The 24,543-nt window shown below is 40.9% G+C and overlaps 1 protein-coding gene and 1 pseudogene across 10 annotated transcripts; one reads left to right on the top strand and one right to left on the bottom strand.

Moving 5' to 3' along the window:
* The first annotated feature begins 940 nt into the window (after positions 1-940).
* Positions 941-15,934, top strand: PTHLH (parathyroid hormone like hormone). 10 transcript variants are annotated; one of them, XM_086401587.1, is made up of 6 exons: positions 941-1,258; positions 3,434-3,685; positions 4,008-4,022; positions 4,196-4,318; positions 10,761-11,183; positions 11,587-11,680. In XM_086401587.1, the coding sequence occupies exons 4-6, from the start codon at positions 4,218-4,220 to the stop codon at positions 11,609-11,611; spliced, it is 549 nt and encodes a 182-aa protein (XP_086257713.1). In that variant the 5' UTR covers positions 941-1,258; positions 3,434-3,685; positions 4,008-4,022; positions 4,196-4,217; the 3' UTR covers positions 11,612-11,680. The 10 variants fall into 10 exon arrangements, with proteins under 10 accessions (XP_086257713.1, XP_086257717.1, XP_086257721.1 ...); XM_086401591.1 differs by having other exon boundaries at positions 3,434-3,669; XM_086401589.1 differs by lacking the exon at positions 941-1,258 and adding an exon at positions 2,376-2,400.
* A 1,525-nt stretch (positions 15,935-17,459) lies between these two features.
* Positions 17,460-17,906, bottom strand: LOC147372528 (cytochrome c oxidase subunit 7A2, mitochondrial pseudogene; annotated as a pseudogene).
* Positions 17,907-24,543: the final 6,637 nt, after the last annotated feature.

Raw genomic sequence — 24,543 nt, forward strand, 5'->3', positions numbered from 1 at the left:
GGCAGCCCTCTCCCTGCCATCAGCCAGTCCTGTTCTTATAAAGACAGCCTAGTTTGAGTCCTATCCTCATCTATAAAGAGATTTAGTAATAAAACACACCCTTTCCTGCCCCTCTTGGGGATTTAAAGGCATTACTTTAAACTTTCCTCTAGGTTCTTGCTACCTAGAGGTCAGATCTCAAATCCTAATCCAGGCCATAGTTCAAAGTGATTTGAACCATGTTCTAGTGTGATCAAATGATAATTTTACTTGAGCTAATTATGCAAACTTCTTTATGCAAACAAAGAGAGAAAAGAAAGGATGCATTGTGTTGTTCAGTTTCATAGGATTTGAGAGCTATAACTTGGAAATTGGCAAATGTTAAATTTGCATGTTTATTGGTAATAAGAAGGGAATTTCTGAGCCCAGGTGCACTTTTAAAGAGTTTAAGCTACCTTTTTTTCATTTGAATGTTTATTTGTTTGCTTGTTTGAACCTGGGAGGAAAAATGGAAGAAAGATAAGGAAGCTAAACATAAATGCTAGAGGTTTTTTCCCCTAAATTGCAAGAGAAGATATCTCTAGAGATAGACACCAACTGGTTATGTAAACACGAATTTAAGAGTAAAAGAGCACTTAGAAATTTAGAACATCTCTTTTTAAAATTGGGATATTATGTTGCCATTGGAGATGGGAAGATGGAAGTCTGGGGCTTGCTCATGGGCTAGGCATTCATGTAGGTGTAGGTCTCACAAGCTAAACTGTCTTCACATGGCAAGGCTTCAGATTAAAGTCTGGATTTCAAATCCTCCTTTGCTAAGGTGCATTTATGTGATACAAGGCCTAAGCAAACATTCAGGCTCTGTTGGCACATCTTCTATTCCTAAGCCTTAAAAAAAAAAAAAAAAAGCCAGTAGTGTGGAGTCATCTCATTTACAGTCATGTGTCTTCAGCATTACCATAAAGGTTATTCAATTATATTGGGAACTAGATTATGATGTCAGAAAAATATCCTTCTCAGAAAGGTATATATTGAGGGTATATTTGAAGAGAATCTCAACTCTGAGTGATACACAGGGCTGCTTTAGAAGACGGACCTGCTTTCTAATAATTGCCTTGAGTGAGAACAGAAGTCTCCTTACAGGAAATTTTTAATTCATTTAAGACTTAATTTTACTTTTTTGAAGAACAAAACAAAAAAATTATTTCTGGAAGAGACTGCTGCAAAGATCTCCCTCCTTTGGCCAGAGAAGCAGAGAAGACTGTAAATCAAGGAAAAGGTAAAGTAATAAATTATGAGGAAAGCTTTGGTATTCCAAGTATATAAAGACTATTTATTTTTCCTGTGTCTATATTTTCTTTTTTTGTAGAGGAGAGGAAATTCTAAAAATATTTGATAGATGTTTTGCCATTAACACCAGAAAAGTGTTGGGGGTGGGGGGAGAGGGAGGGAGGTCAATTTTGTTTAATTAGTAGAAAAAGCAACATAAATCAAAGCAGTCTATTGAGGCCAGTCTTTAATTTATAATGTTATGAGAATATAATGAATTTATTTACAGCATAAGTGATTTAATATTTTCAATCTGATTTTTGTTTTAACCTTTTATTGGGAGAGGGTTGACTTTTTAAAGCCTGGATAGTTTGAAACTTGGCTAAGCACCTCTGGGTTTTTTATTGTGGAAGCAAATATTATCATTTTAATGTTAAACAACTTGCAAGTATTAAATAGCTCATTTGTGATTTACTTTTTTACAGATTTCCCCCCCTTCAGATCTAACGATTACATTAAGGCTTCTGCGTCCTTTTGGAAAGAATTTATTATAAATCAGAAAGTGTTAGATGTTCAAAGATTAACATTTCTGAGTGCTGATACTTCATCTTTTCATGCCTTGCAAACAGGTCTAACATTTAGAAATTCTTAAACGTTCAAGGGAAGTTGTGGAAATTCCCAGTTTTTTTTTTAAGCTGGAGGAAGCCAAGTTGTTTTTTTTTTTTTTTTTAAGTGTGAAGTTTAAAGCAATCAAATGAGGGAGATAGCAGCTTCTGAGAAGGGGTGACACCCACCCAACTTAAGTAGCAAATGTTTGATAAAGCTAGTTAGCTGGCAGCTGATGGTGGGGAAACGGAGCAGAGATTAAAGAGGGTCAGTGAGAGGGCGCTATTTCACCCAAACTTGGTGAAATTTGTGGAGCATCAGCCAGAAAGCCAGGCGTGATAAAGGTCAGGCTCAAATCATCTCACATCTCTAAGTCACACTAGCCTTCTACAGAGTATTGAAACCTACCAGTGGGATTGTCTGTCTCGAAGACAAACATCTCTTGAATGGTTCCCAACCACTCGGGTTCATTTCCGAAAGATAGAACTGAGTCCGTTGGGCGGGCGTTCACATCCGCTGCAAGCCCTCCCTAGACGATACTGCCCGGTAATTCAGAGCAGTCCTTCTTCCCCGCCCAGCAGTTTAAGGAAGAACCCCCTGCTTTCCCTTCGCTTCTCCGAGGCATAGCGGCTTAGAGCAATAGTCCCGCTGCTTCTGCGGGCTGAAGCGACATGGATAGACATACTAGAATATGTAACAGGGGACGCGGGAGGGGGGTGCGGGGAACATTAGGTTATCGGCGGGGAAAGGGTGGGTTCGACTCCTGACGCTCGTGTGCGCTCCGCAGGAGTGTCGGTCCCCCTCCGCAATTCAAAACGGGGTCTCCATCCTGTGAGCCGGCTTGCTTGGACGGGCTCCAGAAGTCCTCAGCTGTACTGAGACACTTAGAAATGCCATCTCGACCTGAAGTCTGAAACCATTTTTACCATTCTAAGCGAAGGATTCCCCCATCCTTAGCCAAGGCTCCCCACTCAGCTTCTTCCAGGAAAGGACCGGGGAGGAGGGTTCCCACCGCTCTTCCCGAGCCCCCCAGGCGGGCTTAGGGCTCCTGTAAGGCACTGGCCCGAGGCCCGCGACCTCCCCGCCGAGGATGCCGGGCGCCCGGGCTCTCCGCCCCGGCTCCTCGGCCTCTTCCTTGCCGACCGCCCCCGGCGGCCCGGGCGCCCGCGCGTCCCGCGGGACTCGGCTGCAGCTGCGCGCCGGGGGTCGTGGCTGCCCCCGGGAGGTCCGCACGCCCTCAGGACTTGCGCTGGCTGATCCGCCGAGGAGTCCCGGGCCGGAGGGACCGGGCGGGAACGTGCGGATCCGCCCCCGGTCCCGAGACAGCGCGGCGGGGCCAGCGCTCCGGGGTGGGGCTCGGCCGAGCTCGGGGCAGCGCCGGGGGCCGCGGGGCTGGGGTGGGAGAGGGGCGCCCGGCCGCCGGCGGGACGTTCCCAGCTCTGGGCTCCCCTCGGCTCGCTCGGGCCCAGCTGGGCCCGCTCGGGTCGCCGCCCCCGCCCCCCGCGCGCCCGCGCCCTCTCTCGGCCCGCGCGCGTTCCTAGGGCGCCACCTCTTTGCGACTTGCTCTCTTCTCCGGCAGGTTTCCCTGAGAGCGTGTGAACATTGCCCAGCTCGGCTTTCAACTCGCTTCCAACCTGCACCGCCCGGCCAGCATGCCTCCCCGGCCGTGAAGCGGGGCCGCCGCCGCCCCTCTGCGCCGCTGGTAACCCGCCCTCGCCGCCACCTGGCCCTCCTGATAGACGACACACGCACTTAAAACTTGTTCTCAGGGTGTGTGGAGTCAACTTTCCGGAAGCAACCAGCCCACCAGAGGAGGTAGACAGACAGCTAGGTATATATATGCGGGTCTCGCTACAAGTGGCTCTGGAACAAGCCGGCCTAGTTCGCAAAGAAGCTGACTTCGGAGCGGGAAACTTCCTTCTGTTTTTTAGAAAGGAGTTTGCCCTGCTCCCCGAACCCCGGATACTGCCGGCCAGATTAATTAGACATTGCTATGGGAGACGTGTAAACACGTTGCTCATCATTGATACGTATATAAAACCATTTCATTTCGGTTATTATTTCGGAGGAGGCGCCTCTGATTTTTTCTTTTCTTCCCCTTTTTTCGGTCCCTTTTTTGCCTGTGTGGTGTGGAAAAAACACGGTTGGAGTAGCTGATTCCTAAATAAGTAAGTGCCGGGAGACTCCAGTGAAAGTTTTTTTTTTTTTTTCTTTGCAACTTGGGAGATGCCCTTGAAGTGGAAGAAGCTCTCTAAGAGCAGGCTGAAGGGGGGCAGCGGGGTTGTGCGGGGAGATGGAGGTGCCAGACTGACACTTTGGGCCCCTTTCCTCTCCGTTGCAGGTCCCCAGAGCGAGAGGATACGATGCTGTGGAGGCTAGTTCAGCAATGGAGCGTCGCAGTGTTCCTGCTGAGCTACTCGGTGCCCTCCTGCGGGCGCTCGGTGGAGGAGCTCGGCCGCCGACTGTAAGTGCCCGATCCTCCCCAGGGCGCCGGGTGAGGGCTGGGGAGGCCAAAGGGAGAGGTCACCAGGCTGCGGCGCTGCCGGGGGCCCTCCGCGGTCATGATGCTCTTCGCCCGGCTTATAGAGCGGCAAGATCCGCTACCTGCCCGGACCTGAGCCCGGGTCCTCAAAGCCGGCGGGAGAACAGGGTAAAACCTCAGCGGGAGACAGGCAAAAGACAACTTTCATGTGTTTCCATGAGCGGGTGCGATTTACTGATTCTCCTCTAGCAAAATCTCTTCTACTGAGAGAAAAGGGTTATTTTCAGAACCTGGGAAGATTCTGAAACCCTGAGGACTGCAAAAAGCTTAAGAACTCGCAGGAAGCTGAGGTATCCAGGCGGCATACGTCTGTGTGTGCACTTGTATACGTACACACTGAATGTGGGTGGCAGGTTTTGTGTGAAAAGCAAAAACTTTACATCTAATTTTATTATGAATGACATAATTTTAAGCATATAAAACGGACCACATTACATAATGTAGGCATATTATATAATGAAGTAGTAACAACTTTGCAATGGCACAACTCCAACATCGGTATTGATACGGTTTAAGAACGCTGGAGTGCTCGGTTCCAAAATGAGTATTAGGCGTGGAAGCTTTTTCTCCCCCTTGAAATTATTGCTAACAGCTCTTTAATCTGCAGTCAAATATTTGCATTGTAGACGGAAAATCTGTTATCTTGGCATTCTCCTTTGGTGATTCTTTAAGGATAATTTTGACTTTAATCATACATCAAAGCTCACCAGAGAAATAGCACCATGTTGTGTGACTGAAAAGTTGGAAAAGTGGGAAAGTAACACTAGCTTCATAATCCGTTGGGCCCAGCAGTTTATGAATGTATGTAATACCATCTTTGGGTGATCTTTAAGCTGTACTCTCAGTGTCCAGGATGGGAAAACCAGAAAGTTTGAGAACTGAGACGAGTTTGCCTCTGGTGAAGGAATTAAGGGGAACTTTTACAATAACAATAAAAATAGCAATATCTAATATTTACAATCAGGTTCCCGGTGCTTCCTTGTAAATTCCCAAGGGTGTACCAAAAGGCAACTTTTTATATGTGCCCTTGGTCTATTATTATTAAAGCAGAAAATCCTTAAATGAAATTATCTTAGACATGTCTGAACCTTGGCACCGAAATGAAAATCTATTATGAATCTCCTAAGGCAAATTGTGTAGAACGTTGTACTGAAGATAAAGCTGCATTGTATTCTTCAAATTAAGATATTGCTGATGTATTTCTGGAAATTGTCTTCAGATTATTTGCTCATTTTGAGACTCATATTTAATTCAGTTATGTAAAATCCATATATAAATATAAATGAAGCCTAAAATTTTAAAAGCACTCTTAAATACTGTATTTATTTGGCCACGAAATACTGTCTTGGAACAGAGCCAATTTTTTTTTCTTTACAGTTGCTTAAGAAATACCTGTTTTCTCTTTTGAGAAACAGTAAATCGACCATGATTAAATCTACAGTTATGGCATTAAAATGGTGCTAAGTTAGTTCTAGAGGCTATTTTTAACTCTTTCCTTGTTGCACCTTGCAAAATACACATCAGAAACCACTTAGCAGCCAGAGTCTCTGTTATAGTTTTGTTTGTGGGTGAAATATAATATTGCAGTTAAACACTCACACTCAGCACATGGTTATAAAACTACCACAAAACATTCTTATAGTTAATGGCTAATAGATCATCACATTACAGCCATGGTTTTTCATGGAGGCTGAAATCATCAGCAGATAAACCTGTTTCATCAAATTATTACAGCCAAATGGAGTTCTTTTAAAAAAAACAAGTCATTTATTTTTGCATTATTGCCAAGTAACAGTACATTTTTGTGTGCTAGACAAAACATTAGTCTGCTATTACAATAAATCAGCATAGTATCTTAAAAGAAATTTTAACATATAATCAAATCATATTACCCCCCAATTACTTTTCACACCAAGTATTAGGAAAACTGCTTTAGACGTTTGCTAAAAAAGGGCTAACTTTTAAAGGAGAGGAAACTACTACAACAGTAACAAGTCCCAGGCCATGGCAATATAAGTTGTGAATCTTCTGGACCTGTGAGTCTAAAAGGACTTTACTCAGTGAGGCTGTGTTAGTTTCTCAGTCGTGTCCGACTCTTTGCGATCCCATGGACTATAGTCCACCAGGCTCCTCTGTCCATGGGATTTCCTAGGCATGAATACTGGAGTAGGTTGCCAGGTTGAAGATCTCCAGGGGATCTTCCCAACCCAGTGATCAAACCTGGTTCTGCTGGATTGCAGGCGGATTCTTTACCATCTGAGCCACTAGTTGGAGACCTATGGACATTCTCGTCCAGATGAACAGGGCTTTTGGCAGGTGACAGTCTCTGTGTTTGCATTAGAGAGAGAACCCCAGCAGATTCAGAAACCTAAAACATCACTGACTGATGTGCTTAGGAGCCAGACTGGGTCTCTTCCACTTAATGAAAAGCATAACTTCTGACTGAGTCATTTGGGTTGGAAGGGACTTCTGATGAGTCATCTTAACTCTAACACCCTGACCCTGACTCTTCCATGGACCACAGAACTTTTCTTCTCAAACCCAGACTCCTTCCTCTTAGGAGCCTAGCATCAGCATGAGCATGCTGCCTCTTCCTATGCTGAAAAAAGGAATTCCCATCACTTCAGCTACTCCCTGTGTTCCTTGAGAGCTCCTTAGAAATTTAATCTTCTTCCCCAAAAAGTCCCTAGAGAGTGATTTTTAAAGACAGAAAAGCTATATTTTGACTGAATTTAGAGGTTAAGCATTTCCTTCACATTTTTTCATTTTTAAAAATAATAATCAAAGGAAACTGTGAACGCAGGACACCTGTTTTTCCATGTTGGGGATGTAATAAATACCATGTGGACCACTGTGCTATATAATGTGTACAGATATTCAAAGTAACAGACTATTATTGATGCCATATTTACAACTTAAGGACTTCAGAATTATCTAAAGTGAAAGCCTCCTTCTTGGAAGGAATTGCCCACCACCTGTGTACATCTAGTTTGTACATGCTAGTCATTTACTTTTGGCTCAGTTAATGTCTTATTTGGAAAATAAATAGAACACTCCATGGACCTGATTCCTTGTTGACAGTATAGATACTATGCTATTCCTGATCCTCTAATGCAGTTGCTCAACCAGAAAGTTATTCTTCATGATATTTTGAATGTAGAAGTCTTTGAACTAGTAAGTAAATTATGCTACAGCATTTCAGATTTGGCATTTAAGAAAATCTGTATTTTCTACTATATTAATAATTACCCACCAGAGGCAGAATGAAGCTTTGTACCTCAGCAAGAGATGTACTATTTTAAACTAGACAAAGTTGTACCATATTGTAGGCTTTTTGTAAAACAGAAGGATAGAATGCTCACTCCATTTCCCCATGAGAACCATCCTGGGAAAGTGAAGTGCCCGAGCTAGGAAGGCACTGTGACTCACACGACAGGCTAGCCAGGATGACAGGCATATGTGCCAGTCAGAGGAGGCATGAGCAATGGAGAATTGATTAGAACAGACCAACTATTAAAAGTCTGGCTTCAAGGTAAGCTAGAATGGGCTGTGTTATACATTTGGAGAGCAATACAGATGAGTGGCTATCTGCCAGGAATTGAGAATGTAATAAAAGCTCCAAATAGTAAAAATGATCACGTGTAAGAACTTCTTTTTAACTTGACATTTTGCTAAGAGATACTTATGAAAGTGTAATACTTATGAAACATGTAAGTGTATTGGTCCTGTTCTTTAAAACCATTATTAGACTATATAAATCTATTGTAGCAAAGCCTCCATGTAGGTCACTAAAAGTTTCCAGGATACTAACTATTGCCACAAAGTAAGTGAATTTTAATCTGGTCACATGTGGCACCTTCCAAAAGGAAGAGAGACTCCTTCATGCCTCATTTAAGCCAGGCTCCTGTTAAATTCCTTTCCATTAAGTCATGTCTTTTTTGCACAAGCTACATGGCTTAAAGTCAGTGCACACAACTAAAATGCTGAAAGAGCTGGTATTCTGGCTATAACGTCTGAGACATAATGACAGTTTCCGTGGTTTCCTCTTCTTGGACTGACAATATAACTAGACAGTCTGTTGTTCCCTCAGTGACAATCCAGACTCTAGAAATCCCGGTTCTTTATTTTGGTGATGAAAATGTACTTGGGACAACAAGCTCAGTCTTCTAGGAAATGGATAAATTGCTATTTGCCCATTGCCATGGTTCCTAACACAGACTCTTTATTCTATGCCCTTCCCTTCTAGTTTCCTCAATATACACGTCAGTAAGAGAAAGGGTTGGGGAAGTTGGAAAACAATCTTGGTTTTAGAATCAGAAGACATCATCTTTGGAGTGCCCTGGTTCTGCCTGTTATCATGTGAAGTGAAGTGAAGTCGCTCAGTCGTGTCTGATTCTTTGCAACCCCATGGACACCAGGCTCCGTCCATGGGATTTTCTAGGCAAGAGTACTGGAGTGGGTTGCCATTTCCCTTCTCCAGGGAATCTTCCTGACCCAGGGATCGAACCCAGGTCTCCCGCATTGTAGACAGATGCTTTACCATCTGAGCTACCAGGGAAGTAGCAAGTGTGAAGCCTTTAATCTCTGAACTTCACTTTCCCCATCTGTAAAATGAAGAGTTTTGTTTATTCTCATATTTCTCTGAAGAGTTAAATAAGTTGTATCAATGAAAGTAATAAGAGACCAGATAAATCTATCATTGTGTTGGGGAGGGAAAATACACAGGATCCAGCCCTGTGAAATGCCTTCAGAAACTTTTGAAAATGAGCCACTTTGGAGGGTTATTTCAATGGTAGAAATTCAAGTTATGTGAAGCGTGGTTGTAGCAGATATAATATGACTGCTTCATGTATGTAATCCTTAAATTTGGTTAATACATACAGAATAATAAAAGAATACATGAATGGACGTTTAAGCAAGAGTCAGGGTGTGATCTAAAAAGACTGATAGAAAATTATTCTTTTCACTCTATTTTCATTAGAGTGTTGTTTAATAGAAAAACCACTTCATATTTTTGCCCAGAGATATTTCTAGGACAAAGAACAAATAGAAAATGGAATTTCTTAATTAAGCCCTAAGGATAATACATTTGAAATTCTAAATTAAAAAGAAAAATGATGCACAGAGGAAATAGAATGATCTCACTTAAACACACAAAGACAGCCATTTTAAAGAGACCACCCACTACTTTACAGAAAAATATGCATGCTCTGACAGTTGGCCTTCATATATAGGTTCTTGGTAGCCTATAGTCTACTATCAATCATGTCCAAATTCAGTGTGTTAGTCAGGTGGTTTCCTAGACAGACTTCACAGCTCACTTCATCCTTCAGACTTTGTTTGCTTTTACTAGTAGAGCTTGCTGTTCTTTGAGATTCAATATTATTATTATTTTCTTAAGTGGGGATCAGTGTATGTGCATGTACGCCTGCTCGTGCACATGTATGCACACTCGCTCATGCACATGTATGCCTGGAGTGAGTACTTCGGGGAAATCAGCCACCTTTTTGTTTCCCAGACTAGGATGCTTTATTTCCCCAGTTCAGTTCAGTCGCTCAGTCGTGTCCAACTCTTTGCGACCCCATGAATCGAGCACGCCAGGCCTCCCTGTCCATCACCAACTCCCAGAGTTCACTCAGACTCACGTCCATCGAGTCAGTGATGCCATCCAGCCATCTCATCCTCTGTCGTCCCCTTCTCCTCTTGCCCCCAATCCCTCCCAGCATCAGAGTCTTTTCCAATGAGTCAACTCTTTGCATGAGGTGGCCAAAGTACTGGAGTTTCAGCTTTAGCATCATTCCCTCCAAAGAAATCCCAGGGCTCATCTCCTTCAGAATGGACTGGTTGGATCTCCTTGCAGTCCAAGGGACTCTCAAGAGTCTTCTCCAACACCACAGTTCAAAAGCATCAATTCTTTGGCGCTCAGCTTTCTTCACAGTCCAACTCTCATATCCATACATGACCACTGGAAAAACCATAGCATAGCAACACAGCTCCAAAAACCATGAAAAGAAGCTCAGTGGTTTCTGTCCATATTTTTGAAACAATGATGCTTAATATTTTAAATTGAGAAGAGAGTATAGACATTGCAGAATCTGATCTTTTTAAAAAGATGGGGCCTCAGGGGCCCAAGAATGTTCATGTTCTCAGCAAGGTCACTGACCTGGGGAGCAGCACAGATGGGACTTAAGCTGAAGCCTCCTAAAGGCGGGCTCTTCCCTTCCCGTCTCTCCCTTCCCTGCGCAGCCAGCTTGGCTTGTGGGACCAACTAGACCATTCAAAGGCTTTCCCCAGGTCTTTGTGGTCTTGGTCAGATTTTAAACTGTCACTGTCTTCTTCCTCTCCTGCTCTTTTCTCTCTACAGCAAAAGGGCTGTGTCTGAGCACCAGCTCCTCCATGACAAGGGGAAGTCCATCCAAGACTTACGGCGTCGGTTCTTCCTCCACCATCTGATCGCGGAAATCCACACAGCCGAAATCAGAGCTACCTCGGAGGTGTCCCCCAACTCCAAGCCTGCTCCCAACACCAAGAACCACCCCGTCCGATTTGGGTCTGATGATGAGGGCAAATACCTGACTCAGGAAACTAACAAGGTGGAGACATACAAAGAGCAGCCACTGAAGACGCCCGGCAAGAAAAAGAAAAGCAAGCCTGGAAAACGCAAGGAGCAGGAAAAGAAGAAACGGCGAACTCGGTCGGCCTGGCTGACCTCGGACGTGGCTGGGACTGGGCTGGAAGAGGACTACCTATCTGACATCTCCGCAACATCGCTGGAGCTCAACTCACGGTAACCAGCTTCCTGGCCCCTAGCCCCTCCTCGGTGTCCCAAGTACAGTGTGGAGACTCCATTCTACCCTGGCTTGCACAGACCTAGAATCTCCTATCTGTGCCTCGGTCCATCACGCCACGCTTTAAAAAGCTTACAAAACCAAGATGGCTCAGAATATTGCCGTGTCCTCCAAGCCCCTCAACGCATAAGGGGTTTAATCACTCGCTTCTTTCTCCACCAGCAAACCCCAAAACCAATCCTTTAATACTCTACTAACAACTTTTATCTTTTTCCTCAAGCTTTAGAAGCTTGTGCACTTTAACCATTTGTTAGAGAACTGTATTTATTTACCCCACTCTTATACCAAGTCGAACTTTATAATTATTTTTCTTTTTTTCTTTCTTTTTTTTTTCCCTTCAAGGGGGGGGAAAAAAAGAAGGCTTTGATATGATCTACAAACACTACAGAAAAATATCCTACCATGAACAAATAAACTTATTTAATTAAAAATTAAATTTATTTTCATGTGATTAAATTTAAATTTTTACACACAGACTTTGAATTTACTTAATTGAATTTAACTCTGTTTTCTACCAGTTCATGAAACAAAAATCATGATTTCTGAAAATTTCTAAGTAAAGATTGGGAAGGATGTAAGTTTTTCTTAGGTACCTATTTGTCCACTGACAAGTTGAGATACTTTCTATAGGGTTTTGTAGTAGGAATAATAAAACCACATCTATGTGGCTTGTTTATCCTTAGCTCGCAGCTGTTCACATTCACAAACTTTGGAGTCAGAAACCCTTAGGTTCAAGTCTTGGGTCTGAATTTATTGACATTCACAACCTTAGTCTTTCAAGACAGATTTCCTCTTCTGTAAAATGAAGATGGTACTTGTGCCAACCTCAGTGGGTCAGGTGAAGATTAAATGAGATTACATGGGTTAAAGGCCTGTCATAGAGTAAATACTCAGTAAATTGCAGCTCCTTATTGTTTACGTGCTTTGAGATTTCATTCTGGCTCTATCATCCATTCATCCATCTCTCTATCTAAGTATGCATGTTTCTGTGAGGCAAAAAGGGGGTAAGTATTCATCTCAGTTTAGAATACGATTTGAAAACCAAATCTTCCACAGGTAAAGCAACTGAGCAGACCTGGCAACGGGGAGTGGTGGTGCTCAGAACTGGCTTCACTTCCTGTCTTGACACTTAGGCCAGCACTGTGCTGGTGCTGCTCTTTACCTCTGCATTTCCGCTGACGGGATCTTTTCGTTTTTTACTTTCCAGTACAGCCCTCTGTGGGGTTTAAAAGAAAGGGGGAAACAACACAAGGATGCATTCTATGCAGCTAACGATCTTGCTATTTAAGGAGTCCCCTGTCACTTCTCCAGTCCTTTCCTCTGACTGGTAAAGACTGGATAACAGCATGATGTTTCAAAGGGGATATTTGAGTTTAAATTGACAAAACCCATCATTCAAAAGCATATAAAATGATAATGACATCGGCTAAATAGTGCAGCTTTAGTAATCAATGGACAGTGGCACTAGAAGAGTCTTTAGCCCAGTGAGTGATCTATTCTGCAAATACCTAATGGATATATAAGGGATAACAAACTATAAATCTTGGCTTAATGCACACATTCAATGTATTTTTAGATATGATCCTAATTGTACATATTTATAACTAATTCAAGGGCTTTATTGCCAAAATCTACTTTTATCCATTTTGTATACATACATAAACAGAAGTAGAAATATGTTTTAATTAATTCTATTCATTTAAAATTTGCAATGCGCTTAAGTATCTGGAGAATTGAAAGTCAGCCCTTGTCAGTTCATATCCCCAAACTGTCTCTAAGTTAAAGTAGATTTACTAAAAAGTAGGCAGTGCCCAATCAAATCCACACCTATGACTGAAAGAAATAGAATGCTTCTGCCTCTCCTTTCTGTTCCCTGGTTCTGAGAGATGTTCGTGGAAGGCACTTTATGTTTGGCAGCCAATGTTGGCATTCTCTCACTGCAGTCCAACAGAGGCGTAGGCAAGAGTGGGGAAATTCAGGAGTGTACTGATGAGAACATGTGGGACCATGCAAATGTTGTCGTCCAGATAGAATCTTTTCAGAATAACCATTTTAAAGTTTTATAAGTAACTCACCTTTTATTAACATCCTCTCTTCAGTCTCCTTGCATTAATGCGATGAGCTCAGAGATCTAATGATACGGCAACCATGAACTTTATTATAATAGGTAATAGTGGTGGTATTTCTTAAGAGAAACTATTGAGCCTACACTGTATGGATCCTCTTACATGAACCATTCAGTGGAAAATATACAGGTTTAAATTTTGGAGATTATATTTTAGAATTTTTGACATTGCACGTGAGATGTCCAGATAGAGTGGGACTCATATAATTTACCTTGGTAAACACTGATGTAAAAAAAAATGAAAGCTTTTAAGCACTCAGAAGAGCTCTAAAGTGTTGTCATACTCATATGAGTAATACGCTTATACATATACTTTTAGGTCATGGTATATATTTTACCTGACTATCCCACTACATGCCTTTGTCAAAGGGAAATCAGAGAAGGAAGGATAACAAACAAACTGGCCGGGCAGGGTGAAATATAATTAAAAGATCTTTTCCTTGGTCCTTTAATGTATTTCCTTTTTCTTTCCTTCTGAGGAATAAATTGTTCAAGAGGCTATTCATTCCCTCCTTGCTTGTGTTACTCTTAAATACAATTCACTAGATGCCATTTAGTACCAAAACATTTTATAATCAGTACAATACCCAAATGATTGAGTTTGACAGTTGCCTTTCAGACTTTATTCATAACATCCATCCATATCTGCCCACCATTTAAAAACTTTAATAGTAAACTCTTTTTTTCCTCTGTTACTAGGAGCTGTTTTCTCATTCCAAACAAAATTCTTGAAGAGGTTGATTCCTTAAGACGTTAAAACACTCTAAATGCTAAACTTGCTTTTCATTCTTCAAGCTGCACATACAATTCCTAAATTGTCAAGAGTTTGCTTTTGGGTAGGTCACACCGTCATGCAGGTCTGACATGTAAAATTCTGGCTGTTAATGCAGTGATGCAGCCAACAGCTTCCATTCCGTAGCTTTTGTTCCTAGTTGTTCCATAGTTGGTTCCTTTGACACCAGTAGGTATTCCCTAAAATAGACCACACACAGAGAAGAAAAAAGCAGAGAGAGAAGCAGAGAAAAATCCGCCAGCAATGTAGGAGACCCGGGTTCAATCCCTGGGTCAGGAAGATCCCCTGGAGAAGGAGATGGCTTCTCCACTCCAGTGTTCTTGCCTGGAGAATTCCATGGACAGAGGCGCCTGGCAAGCTACAGTCCATGGGGTCACAAAGAAGTGCACACAACTGAACAACTAAGCACACACATCTGAAAATACTGTCATTATAGTGCTTAGAAGGGTTAGAAAACATGTCAGTCCCAAGTGGAAACTTATTCTGGGTAGTAAAACAAACACAGTGATGTGAAATATTGCTATTTTGTACTTTTGAATTAATAGATTCCTATTCTCTAATTTAAAATAGGCTTTCCCAATTTCGAACGTAAGATCCAGTCAAAAAACTAGCAGCAATTCTATCTTAGTTTTGGCTTCAAAAACAAAAATCCAAAAATAATTTTATTCATTAGTATTTAAGAACAGCTAAAGAAGGACAGATATCCTCATCCTCAAATCATCAGCCAAACATACTTTAATTACTCATCCTTCTAACATTTACCCCAAATCACACACTCAACCCTCACAACAGCCCATTAATCTGAGTAAGAGATTGGCCAAATGAGAACCTGAAAAGAATAAGCAACCTTGGCATCACCTCTGTCGGGCATCCGTGGGGAATAAACTTCTAAGCAAGGTGTATTTAATGATGGATAACACAACCTGGCCTTATTCTGAATTCTCAGATGTGTCCCTCCTCTTCCCAAACTTGCCAGTTAGCAGCTTTGGAAAATTCTCAAAGGGTGTCCTTTTCCTGACAGAGTATAATTAGAAATGCAGACCCATTTTCCTTTCTGTATTACATTGATCATTAGATCAGATTAAAGAGCCTGCCTCTAGCAGAGGGTTCTGGAGAGTTGGGTAGATCCCACAGGCACCTTTTGGAAAGATATTTACAAGAAGTCCCCTAAATCAGTTTTCATTGTGTTTCTATGTTCATTAATTTACATCTTTGTTTTATGTCTCTTCATTTATAAGGAAAATTAACCTGTTTTCTCCTCTTCTTTTTTTGCTTCTTTCTCTTTGCAGGAGGCATTGAATTTTTCAGCAGAGACCTTCAGAAGACGTATTGCAGGATTCTGTAATAATGAACATGTGGAAAGTATTAGAAATATTTATTGTCTGTAAATATTGTAAATGCATTGGAATAAAACTGTCTCCCCCATTGCTCTATGAAACTGCACATTGGTTATTGTGAATATTTTTTTTTTTTTGCCAAGGCTAATCCAATTATTATTATCACATTTACCATAATTTATTTTGTCAACTGATGTATTTATTTTGTAAATGTATCTTGGTGCTGCTGAATTTCTATATTTTTTGTAACATAATGCACTTTAGATATACATATCAAGTATGTTGATAAATGACACAATAAAGTGTCTTTATTTTGTGGTTGATCTTAATGAATGCCTAAATATAATTATCCAAACTGATTTTCCTCTGTGCATGTAAAAATAGCAGTATTTTAAATTTGTAAAGAATGTCTAATAAAATATAATCTAAATTACATCATGACTCAGAAGGTGAATTATATATATATATATATCCTTTAAGATTTCTAGTAGAAGGAACATGATGTAATTTTTAACTGTATTTGAATATGGTCTTACGTTTAATATGTCTATATTGGTACGAATTCCAACATTTTCACATTAGCTTTTAGTTTAAAACCACTTAAAATGTGGTTTTAATTATTTTGTCCAATATTTAAGTTCAATTCAGTGGAATGGCTGAGTTATCTAGACATCATTTTATGAAGTACATCCAATTTAAAGTGAAGAGTGGAGAGGGCAGAGAAAAGTCAGGAGAAAAAAATTAAAGAAACTTAGTCCAAAGAGTTAGCCAGAGCTGAAAAACAGGGAGAGAGGAAGTCAGGAACTTTAAGGCCAGGGGTAATTTTACCCAATGTAAGGTTTAATTTGAGAGAGCTTGCCCCTATTGGTCAATAATAAGAGCTGCTTGAGAATTCTACCTGGGTTAACCTTTCCACCAGTAAATGAAGAGAGACTCAGGTTTGGGAGATAGATATGTGGCAATTCAAAGAGCCTTCACTGGTGAAGATGTCTTTCCTGGGACATCCCTCTTCCAGGGACCATGGTTGCAAACAGCACATATGTAATACCACATGCAATCCCCTTTCCATTTTGCATATCATCTTGGTTGTTCCTACTTCTATTTTCAAATGAAAACACAAATACATTCTTTCCATAGAATCTTTTTCTTTGCATCTGAGAACTAATCAGTGAAGAAACAACACAGCGAAACAAAAGGCCTACAGGAAGTCATTTGCTTAGGCTCAGTATCACATTAAGAATCTGTTAGATGTTTGGGGGATACCCAGAAAGTTCTAAATGCCCCAAAGACACTCTCTCCAGTGGGTAGAGAATACATACATGTACATGAAATAACTAAAATGCTGTATTCAAGAAACTGAGATAATCCAAAATTCTAAGAACTTTTAAAAACAGGGGGGAACCACATAGGGAGAGATTAGTCTGAGCTGGATATGAATAGGATAATGTTTCTGGGAGGAATATTCTAACACTGAACTTATTCATAATTTCACTTGAGGCTCACAGCCTTCAAAACAGGACCCATCTTACTATTTTGGGTAAGAATGTTGAACCAAGGACTTCCCTGTGGTCCAGTGGTTAAGACTTTGCCTTCCAATGCAAGGAGTGCATGTTTGATACCTGATTGGCGAGCTAAAGTCCCACATTCCTCGTGGCCAAAATACCAAAACATAAAACAGAAGCAGTATTGTAACAAATTCAACAAAGACTTTAAAAATGGTCTACATCCAAAATAAATTTTTAAAAATTATTTGAAAATTTAAAAAAGAATGTTGAACACATGTTAGTAAGCAAACAAGAGAGTTTGTGCTTATCTTCAATCATGAATTTGTTGGATATTTGTAAGGAATATGCAGATGTTAAGACCAATACACTAAACCTGTCTAAAGCAACTAGCTTGGAAAGTCTTAAAACCAGATATAATTAAACTTTTTCAAAATTCTGTCTGAAACTCTAAATTGTTTTTTCATGGTAAAGACTGCTTTATTGGTGGCAGCTAATACAAGTCAATAAATATTGATCCCCAAAGAACTCGGTTATGTATCAGATTACTGGTCCACAGAGAGCTGAATTTCCATTCAGCTGAACCAACTGATTGCTGGGAGGATAAACTCAAGTCAATCCTGCTTCTTGGGAAATGAAGCCACAGCCAGTTCATACATGGCACATGCCGTTCCACCAACTGTAAGAATCATGGTGGCTCTATACAGGAAGGCATCAGCTATCCCACCCTTCAGATGCACTGGAATTCCATTATCCTCCTGAAACAGCTTTTGTTTCTCTGGAACCTTATTTTCAAACTGCCTGCGTGAAGCACTACTTATGGTCCTCTTAGCAATCTGATGGAGAGCCAGAAGATTCCGTAGCATCTTGGCTCAGTTACTGCTCACCAACCGCGACAACTGACCACCAGCTGAAACTCTAAATCTTAAGACTGCACCAAATCCTTATGTTATTCACATGAAAAGTGTTTTTTAAACACTAATTTGGTAAATACCTGGACATTATGGCAGGGAAACATCAGATTCAAATCATATTTAAGCTTTTCTTCACAAATAGTCTATTCCTGAAAAATACAGGCAGAATTGATAGTTATCAGTTCTGATCAAAATATTATTAATGCATTTATTACCTTCAGTCATATCTTCGGTCTTCAGGCAGTGATAAGGAGTAAAATCACAGCATAAGTGATGGAATGGGATTATGAAAGAAGCAAAAAAATTCCTTTAGTGGAAAAAAGTCATTTTTTGATATTGTTATTTCCTACGAAAGAAAAACTAAAATATATAATTTAGGATAATAAGTGTTTGAATGTAAATAAAGTCTTAGCAAATTATAGTCTAAGTGAACATGGTTCACGCTTGACCTAAGTAATGTTTTAAATAAAGGCTAGTTGGACTAAGTATTCAGAAATTAAAAAATGAAACCGAATTTACTAACTTGCTACTGCCTTCCTCAAATTTTATTCAGACAGAAATTTGATATTTAATTAGACTCCTAATACACATTTATGGACATTGGGGAGTCCAATTACAAAAGACAAGAGTGGAACTTATGTGTGAAGACCTTATTCCTTTCCTCTCTGTTTTCTTAGTCGCTTTTGTAAAACAGGTGCAGAACTATATTAAGGGATGAACCCAAATCAGTGTGGACATTATTGGTTCTGAAAACATTATAAAATCATTATTGGTATCTCCCTTTCTTGTTACAAAAATTAGTTGGGAATGGAGGCAGCATCAATCTGTAAAATATAGAGAAACTGAAGCTTTTCTTAGGAGAAAGCATAATCACATACCTTGATGGTTAAGAGTTTAATTTTAACTTCCCATTACCTAACCTTAGTACCTATTGAGCAAAGTAGCTATTTAACTTTCTATAACTACCATACAAGGACAAAGGGAAGGAATCTTTTTAAAATTCAAAAAGTTCTTTAATATACCATGTATAGTGGACCCAACCAGAAGCACAAAGTTAACTATTACTTTAGTTTTATCTCATAGTCAAGTCATTTAAGAAAGTTATGAAATATGGTTTAAAAAGATGCCCAACGTGCTTAAATAACAAACCTAATGCCTTTTGTAAGAAATTCTGAAATACTTAGACCACCACAGGGCATTAACTTTAGGATAATTTAGAGCTTGATTCTAGAGTACCTTACAGTTTAACTGCTATTTTTCCCATTGGCCACAAAGTCCATGGGAAAACAGAACCAGCTGTGGACAGAGAAATATGTCGAAATTCAGAGGGTTCATCTTCTGTGGCATGCACTTTTATTGAGAGATCTAAGTGTTCCCAGGAAGTATTCCCAGTAGAGCCATCATTTCTTCCTTAAACAAAGGTTAAAAGACATTCCAAGCACAAACGTTAGCCACTTCCTTTTATTTAATAACCCAGAAGGTGTTAAGAGTAAGACTACTATCAAAGATTCTATTATACAGTTAGCAAAACATGACCACGTGCTAAATTCCTTGTAAGGACTCAACTGAACAACTCAGAGGAGGTATTAAACATCAGTAGCTATGAAGATTCCAAAGGCTGAAAATATTACTTCTGTGAATTATATTATTATGTGTCCTGAGTCAATCCTTTAAGAGAAGCACTATTCCTTCAAAGTTGCCAGTGTTACTTCACTAATTATTTTGTGAACTTCTTGAGGACAGGAACCTTGTCTTAGTTAGTATACACTGATATACTACATTAGTACACTGCCTTAGCACATAGCAGGTGCTCAAGAAACATTCCTTGAACAGAATTTAAAAGTTCTTTCAGTTTCAGGATAAACAGACTAAAAAGCAGAGCTAAGCAAAAAAGTCTGCTGGAGGCAGGAGACAAATCAAAGTTTTGAGTATTTCAGGTTCCTGTGCCACGCCATTCTCTCATTTCAATAGCAAGAAGCTCAGAGAATGACTAACTGCTCCAAGTTATCAACTATTCACCAGAGTGTGCTTTGTTTTTCAGCTTCTGCCTTAATAGGAAAATTTCCAGCCTTGAAAGTACAAGAAGCAAGGGTTTGTGTTGAGTATGCAGCAACCTCCCAGAGGAAGGGAGGAGAATTGAAAATATCAGGTATTTGTCCCATGAATACACTGCACAGAAGTTACCCACAGGGCCCAGTCGTGCACAAAGAGACCCACTGCTGTGCTGTCAGAAGATTAATGGGCACAGTTCCCAACTAGAGCTACACAGCATCAGGATGAAAACATTCACATCTCTGTGTAAGTTCTGATACACGCTCGTTTACCAGGGCAAAGCACAAGGGACATGTTTTCAAACTGCTTTCTAATTAAGCTTCAAAACATCTTCTATAGAATTTCTTTACATTTTCCTCCAAACTGGAAGACATTAACAAATGACACAATGCGTCATCTCTGAAAAAATGGATTGTTTTAATGGTGACTCCTACTCTTTGCCAAGTCCACCTTGCTTTGGGGTCTGAAAAGCAAACTAACCCATCCATCTTCCATTTGAGCTCACTGGCTTGTCGCCAGACACCTGCAAAACACCTCTGTTGGACTGCCCCGTATTCTACAAAATAAAAACAAAATAATAACAAACTGCACCATGTTGGATTTAGTAATACTGTATTCACAATACTCTTTCTTTTATTCACTATGAGCTTTAGTATAACTCTTGAGTCAATGTAGAATATAAACAGTACATTGAAATGTTGTATCATGGCTGTCTATAGGTGAAAGAAACTAGAAAACAGGCATATTCTCTTAAGGAGAACTTCTTCCTTCGGATGACAGAGTGAGATATTCTTAATTCCTCAAGAATTAGAAATCCTATTCCATAGCATTATTTCATGACATTATAACAACTGGTATGCTGTAAAGAATACGTTAACCTAACACATTATCTAATATGAGAGCTAATACTTGTTTTCAACGAGCTCACTAAGCCTAGGTTGCATTCCTAATTTACACTCTAATCCTGCCAAGAATCTCATGAGGTAGAGATTCGGTGTCTCCATGTCACAGGTGATGCAGTTTTCCCTGAGACTGATTAGATAATTTACCCAAGAGCACATAGAGGTCACAGGGCAAAGCCAGGGGCATCTGACTCCTGGGTCCAGATTCTGTGTGCAATTGCTACAGTGTTGCAGTAAAGCTTGAGGATCTTGCAGACAAACCTATTTTAGTCTTGCTTTCAGTGAGTTCAGTGAAATCATGGGTTTGAGACAATCCTTTTTTGCTCCACTCTCTACTGCCAAGAAGGCACTATTGACCAGGTTCTCTCCTCCTTTCCTCCTGGCACCTTCTAAGGCTGACTACAACCCTCTATTCCACAAAGCTTATAATCTGCTCTCTCTTCCTCTCTCTCTCTCTCTCTCTCTCTCTCTCTCACACACACACACACACACACACACACACACACAAGCAGAGCCAAGGAGCCCAGGTGTTTGCATAGTCCCATGAATGAGCAGCTGTTGCTTTAAAAGGAGGGTGGCAGAGGAGGCCAGGGAGCCCTGGCTGGCAGGCGGGTGTGTAAACGTATACAGAGAGCCACTTTCTGTAAGAAGGCTAAAACATATTTAAAATGGGACCACCTCAGAGATGAAATCTTCCCCCTCCTGTTACCTCTCAACCTGCTCCAAAAACTCCAATATTCAATTTTTCCAAGTCTCCCTCCCCCTCCCCAGCTCCCTGGAGTTTGCTGATTTTCTATGTGAACACTTGGCACACTGCAGAGCAGTTGCATTTAGGAGTCAAAAACATCACCACAGTTAATTCTTTCCCCAGTTAACAGATGCATGGGCCCAGGTTGCAGCATCCGTCCATCTACTGCCCACACAGGGCGACAATGAATGAGCCAGCATCCTTTCTTTCCAACGGGTTTTCCTCTCTGGGTTGGCTTTTGGCTACTTATTTATTTCTTTTTAAATTACTTGGAAAAGAGGAAAGAAAGGTTTCCATTGAGGTCACTTGGTTTGGGGAAGAAGAACGCTCTTGGTCACGGGAGGGCGCTGTGGAGGGACAGAGCAAGGCATGATCTGGGTTTCAGCTTCTTTCCCTTGGAAATCAGCCTGAGCATGAAGATGAAGGTCACACACCAGCTCCTAGAGGTGTCAGCATGACTTGGGTTCAAAGGCACCAGCCTTTGAAATCTCCCTGTATTTCCCCCTGAAGAAAGAAATGGCAACTCACTCCAGTATTCTTGACTGAAGAATTTCATGGACAGAGGAACCTGGCAGGCTTGGTGTGACAGAGTCAGACATGACTGAGCAATTTTCACTCACTCACTCACATTTCCTTCTGAGAGTCTGAAATTTCCTAACTTTTTTAGTCAAATTTACCCTTCCTTCTACTTTTATAGCTCTGCATCTTACTGTGAAGAGCCCTACCTTAATCAGAGCTGTCTTTTTATTTTATACTAAGTGAATCTTCTAAAGAGATACAACTAAATACATATGTTATCCCCAGAAGGACATGCAAGTGTTTAGGGTAATAACTACACATACTTTATTACTTCACTGGTGGAGAGAAATAACACTGTTTTACTTTTGACTGTGCTAGGCTATTAGACCATGTCCCTCCAACTGGCTCTAGCTCTCATGACAGAGCTCCTGATCCCACATTTTCTAAGAGTCATGTTGATTCATACACCTGAGTGATGAGAATGAAGCTACTCTGTGAACCTAAAGGCAGAGTCAATTCTATCCTCTCCTATGGATAACTAGTATATTGGTTGACTGTCTTAAAATCCCTTGTTCCTATGGGGCCACAATCAAGAGGTGATTAGCTTGAAAAGTCAATGTCAAAACAAACTATGTGAAACTGATTTGACTGTTGGGCCTACAGTTCATATACTGAAGTATGAACTTCAGTATATGGTCTTTCAGGCTGCCATGCTGACTCTGCAATTGTTTATCTTCCCTTGTACTGAATGTGTTTTTAACTATTATCTCCTATTGAGTTTATGCTTTTCTTTGAGGGTGAGCCTCAGTTCAGTTCAGTTCAGTCACTCAGTCGTGTCCGACTCTTTGCAACCCCATGAATCACAGCATGTCAGGCCTCCCTGTCCATCACCAACTCCCGGAGTTCACTCAAACTCATGTCCATCGAGTCGGTGATGCCATCCAGCCATCTCATCCTCTGTCATCCCCTTCTCCTCCTGCCCCCAATCCCTCCCAGCATCAGAGTCTTTTCCAATGAGTCAACTCTTCTCATGAGGTGGCCAAAGTACTGGAGTTTCAGCTTTAGCATCATTCCTTCCAAAGAAATCCCAGGGCTCATCTCCTTCAGAATGGACTGGTTGAATCTCCTTGCAGTCCAAGGGACTCTCAAGAGTCTTTTCCAACACCACAGTTCAAAAGCATCAATTCTTCCGTGCTCAGCTTTCTTCACAGTCCAACGCTCACATCCATACATGACCACAGGAAAAACCATAGCCTTGACTAGATGGACCTTTCTTGGCAAAGTAATGTCTCTGCTTTTCAATATGCTATCTAGGTTGGTCATAACTTTCCTTCCAAGGAGTAAGCGTCTTTTAATTTCATGGCTGCAGTCACCATCTGCAGTGATTTCAGAGCCCCCAAAAATAAAGTCTGACATTGTTTCCACTGTTTCCCCTTCTATTTCCCATGAAGTGATGGGACCGGATGCCATGATCTTCATTTTCTGAGGGTGAGCCTAGCAGCAGCCTTATTGCCTAGTGAAAACATATCTTATTAGTTGGCAGGGGATGGGATCCCCTGGACACATCTTCATCAGGATTGGAAGTTACATTTCCTTGTATTCAACACAGTCTTAATACAAATCCCAAACAGTTGTAATCATCTTTTAATGTAGTTATTAATATTAATATATTATTAATATAATGGCACAATAATAATAATCCAAAGGCGACGACAGAGGATGAGAAGGTTGGATGGCATCGCTGATTCAGTGGACATGAGTTTGAGCAAACTCTGGGAGATTGTGATAGACAGGGAAGCCCAACCTGCTTCAGTTCATGGAGTCACAAAGAGCAACTGAAGAACATCGATTGTTCTACATCTCTGTAGGCAACCATCACCATACGTGATCTATTTTATAGTAGTACAGTTACAAGGCTTTTCTGATAGCTGAAAAGTAAGAGTTTTAGGATGGCTCTAGGGGCCTTTCCTGCTGTTCCAGAGGAAGTCCACACAGCAGGTGCCCTTTTCAATATTCATTCCACCCACTTAACAGGCATTTCTCATGAGTTAGGTCCAGAGGACAGAGACAACTGAGGCACAGACCTGTTTCAAGGACCCAATAGATCACCTACTACAACTGAGCTCTGGTAAGCTCTCTGCTGGTACCACCTGGAATTAAGAGAAGAAATATTTCTGCCTCAAATACTGCATCCCTTGTTTAGTGAACTCATGTTGTTTGTCTTTCCAGTGAAGGAAAATATTTGTGCTTCCATTTGAAAACTACGCAAATAGATTCTAGACAAAGCTCTGGGTTATCAGATTCTGATTCTGTGGGAGTTATTTTATAATTCTGTGAATTGTAGGTAACTGGTAGTAAGACAAAATAATGCTTGTCTCTAATCTTGTCCTGTAGAGATTCAATTAAC

This window comes from Bos grunniens, chromosome 5 (genome assembly GCF_055505025.1).
Source record: "Bos grunniens cultivar Pamir isolate PY7600 chromosome 5, Bosgru_T2T1.0, whole genome shotgun sequence".
NCBI lineage: Eukaryota > Metazoa > Chordata > Mammalia > Artiodactyla > Bovidae > Bos > Bos grunniens.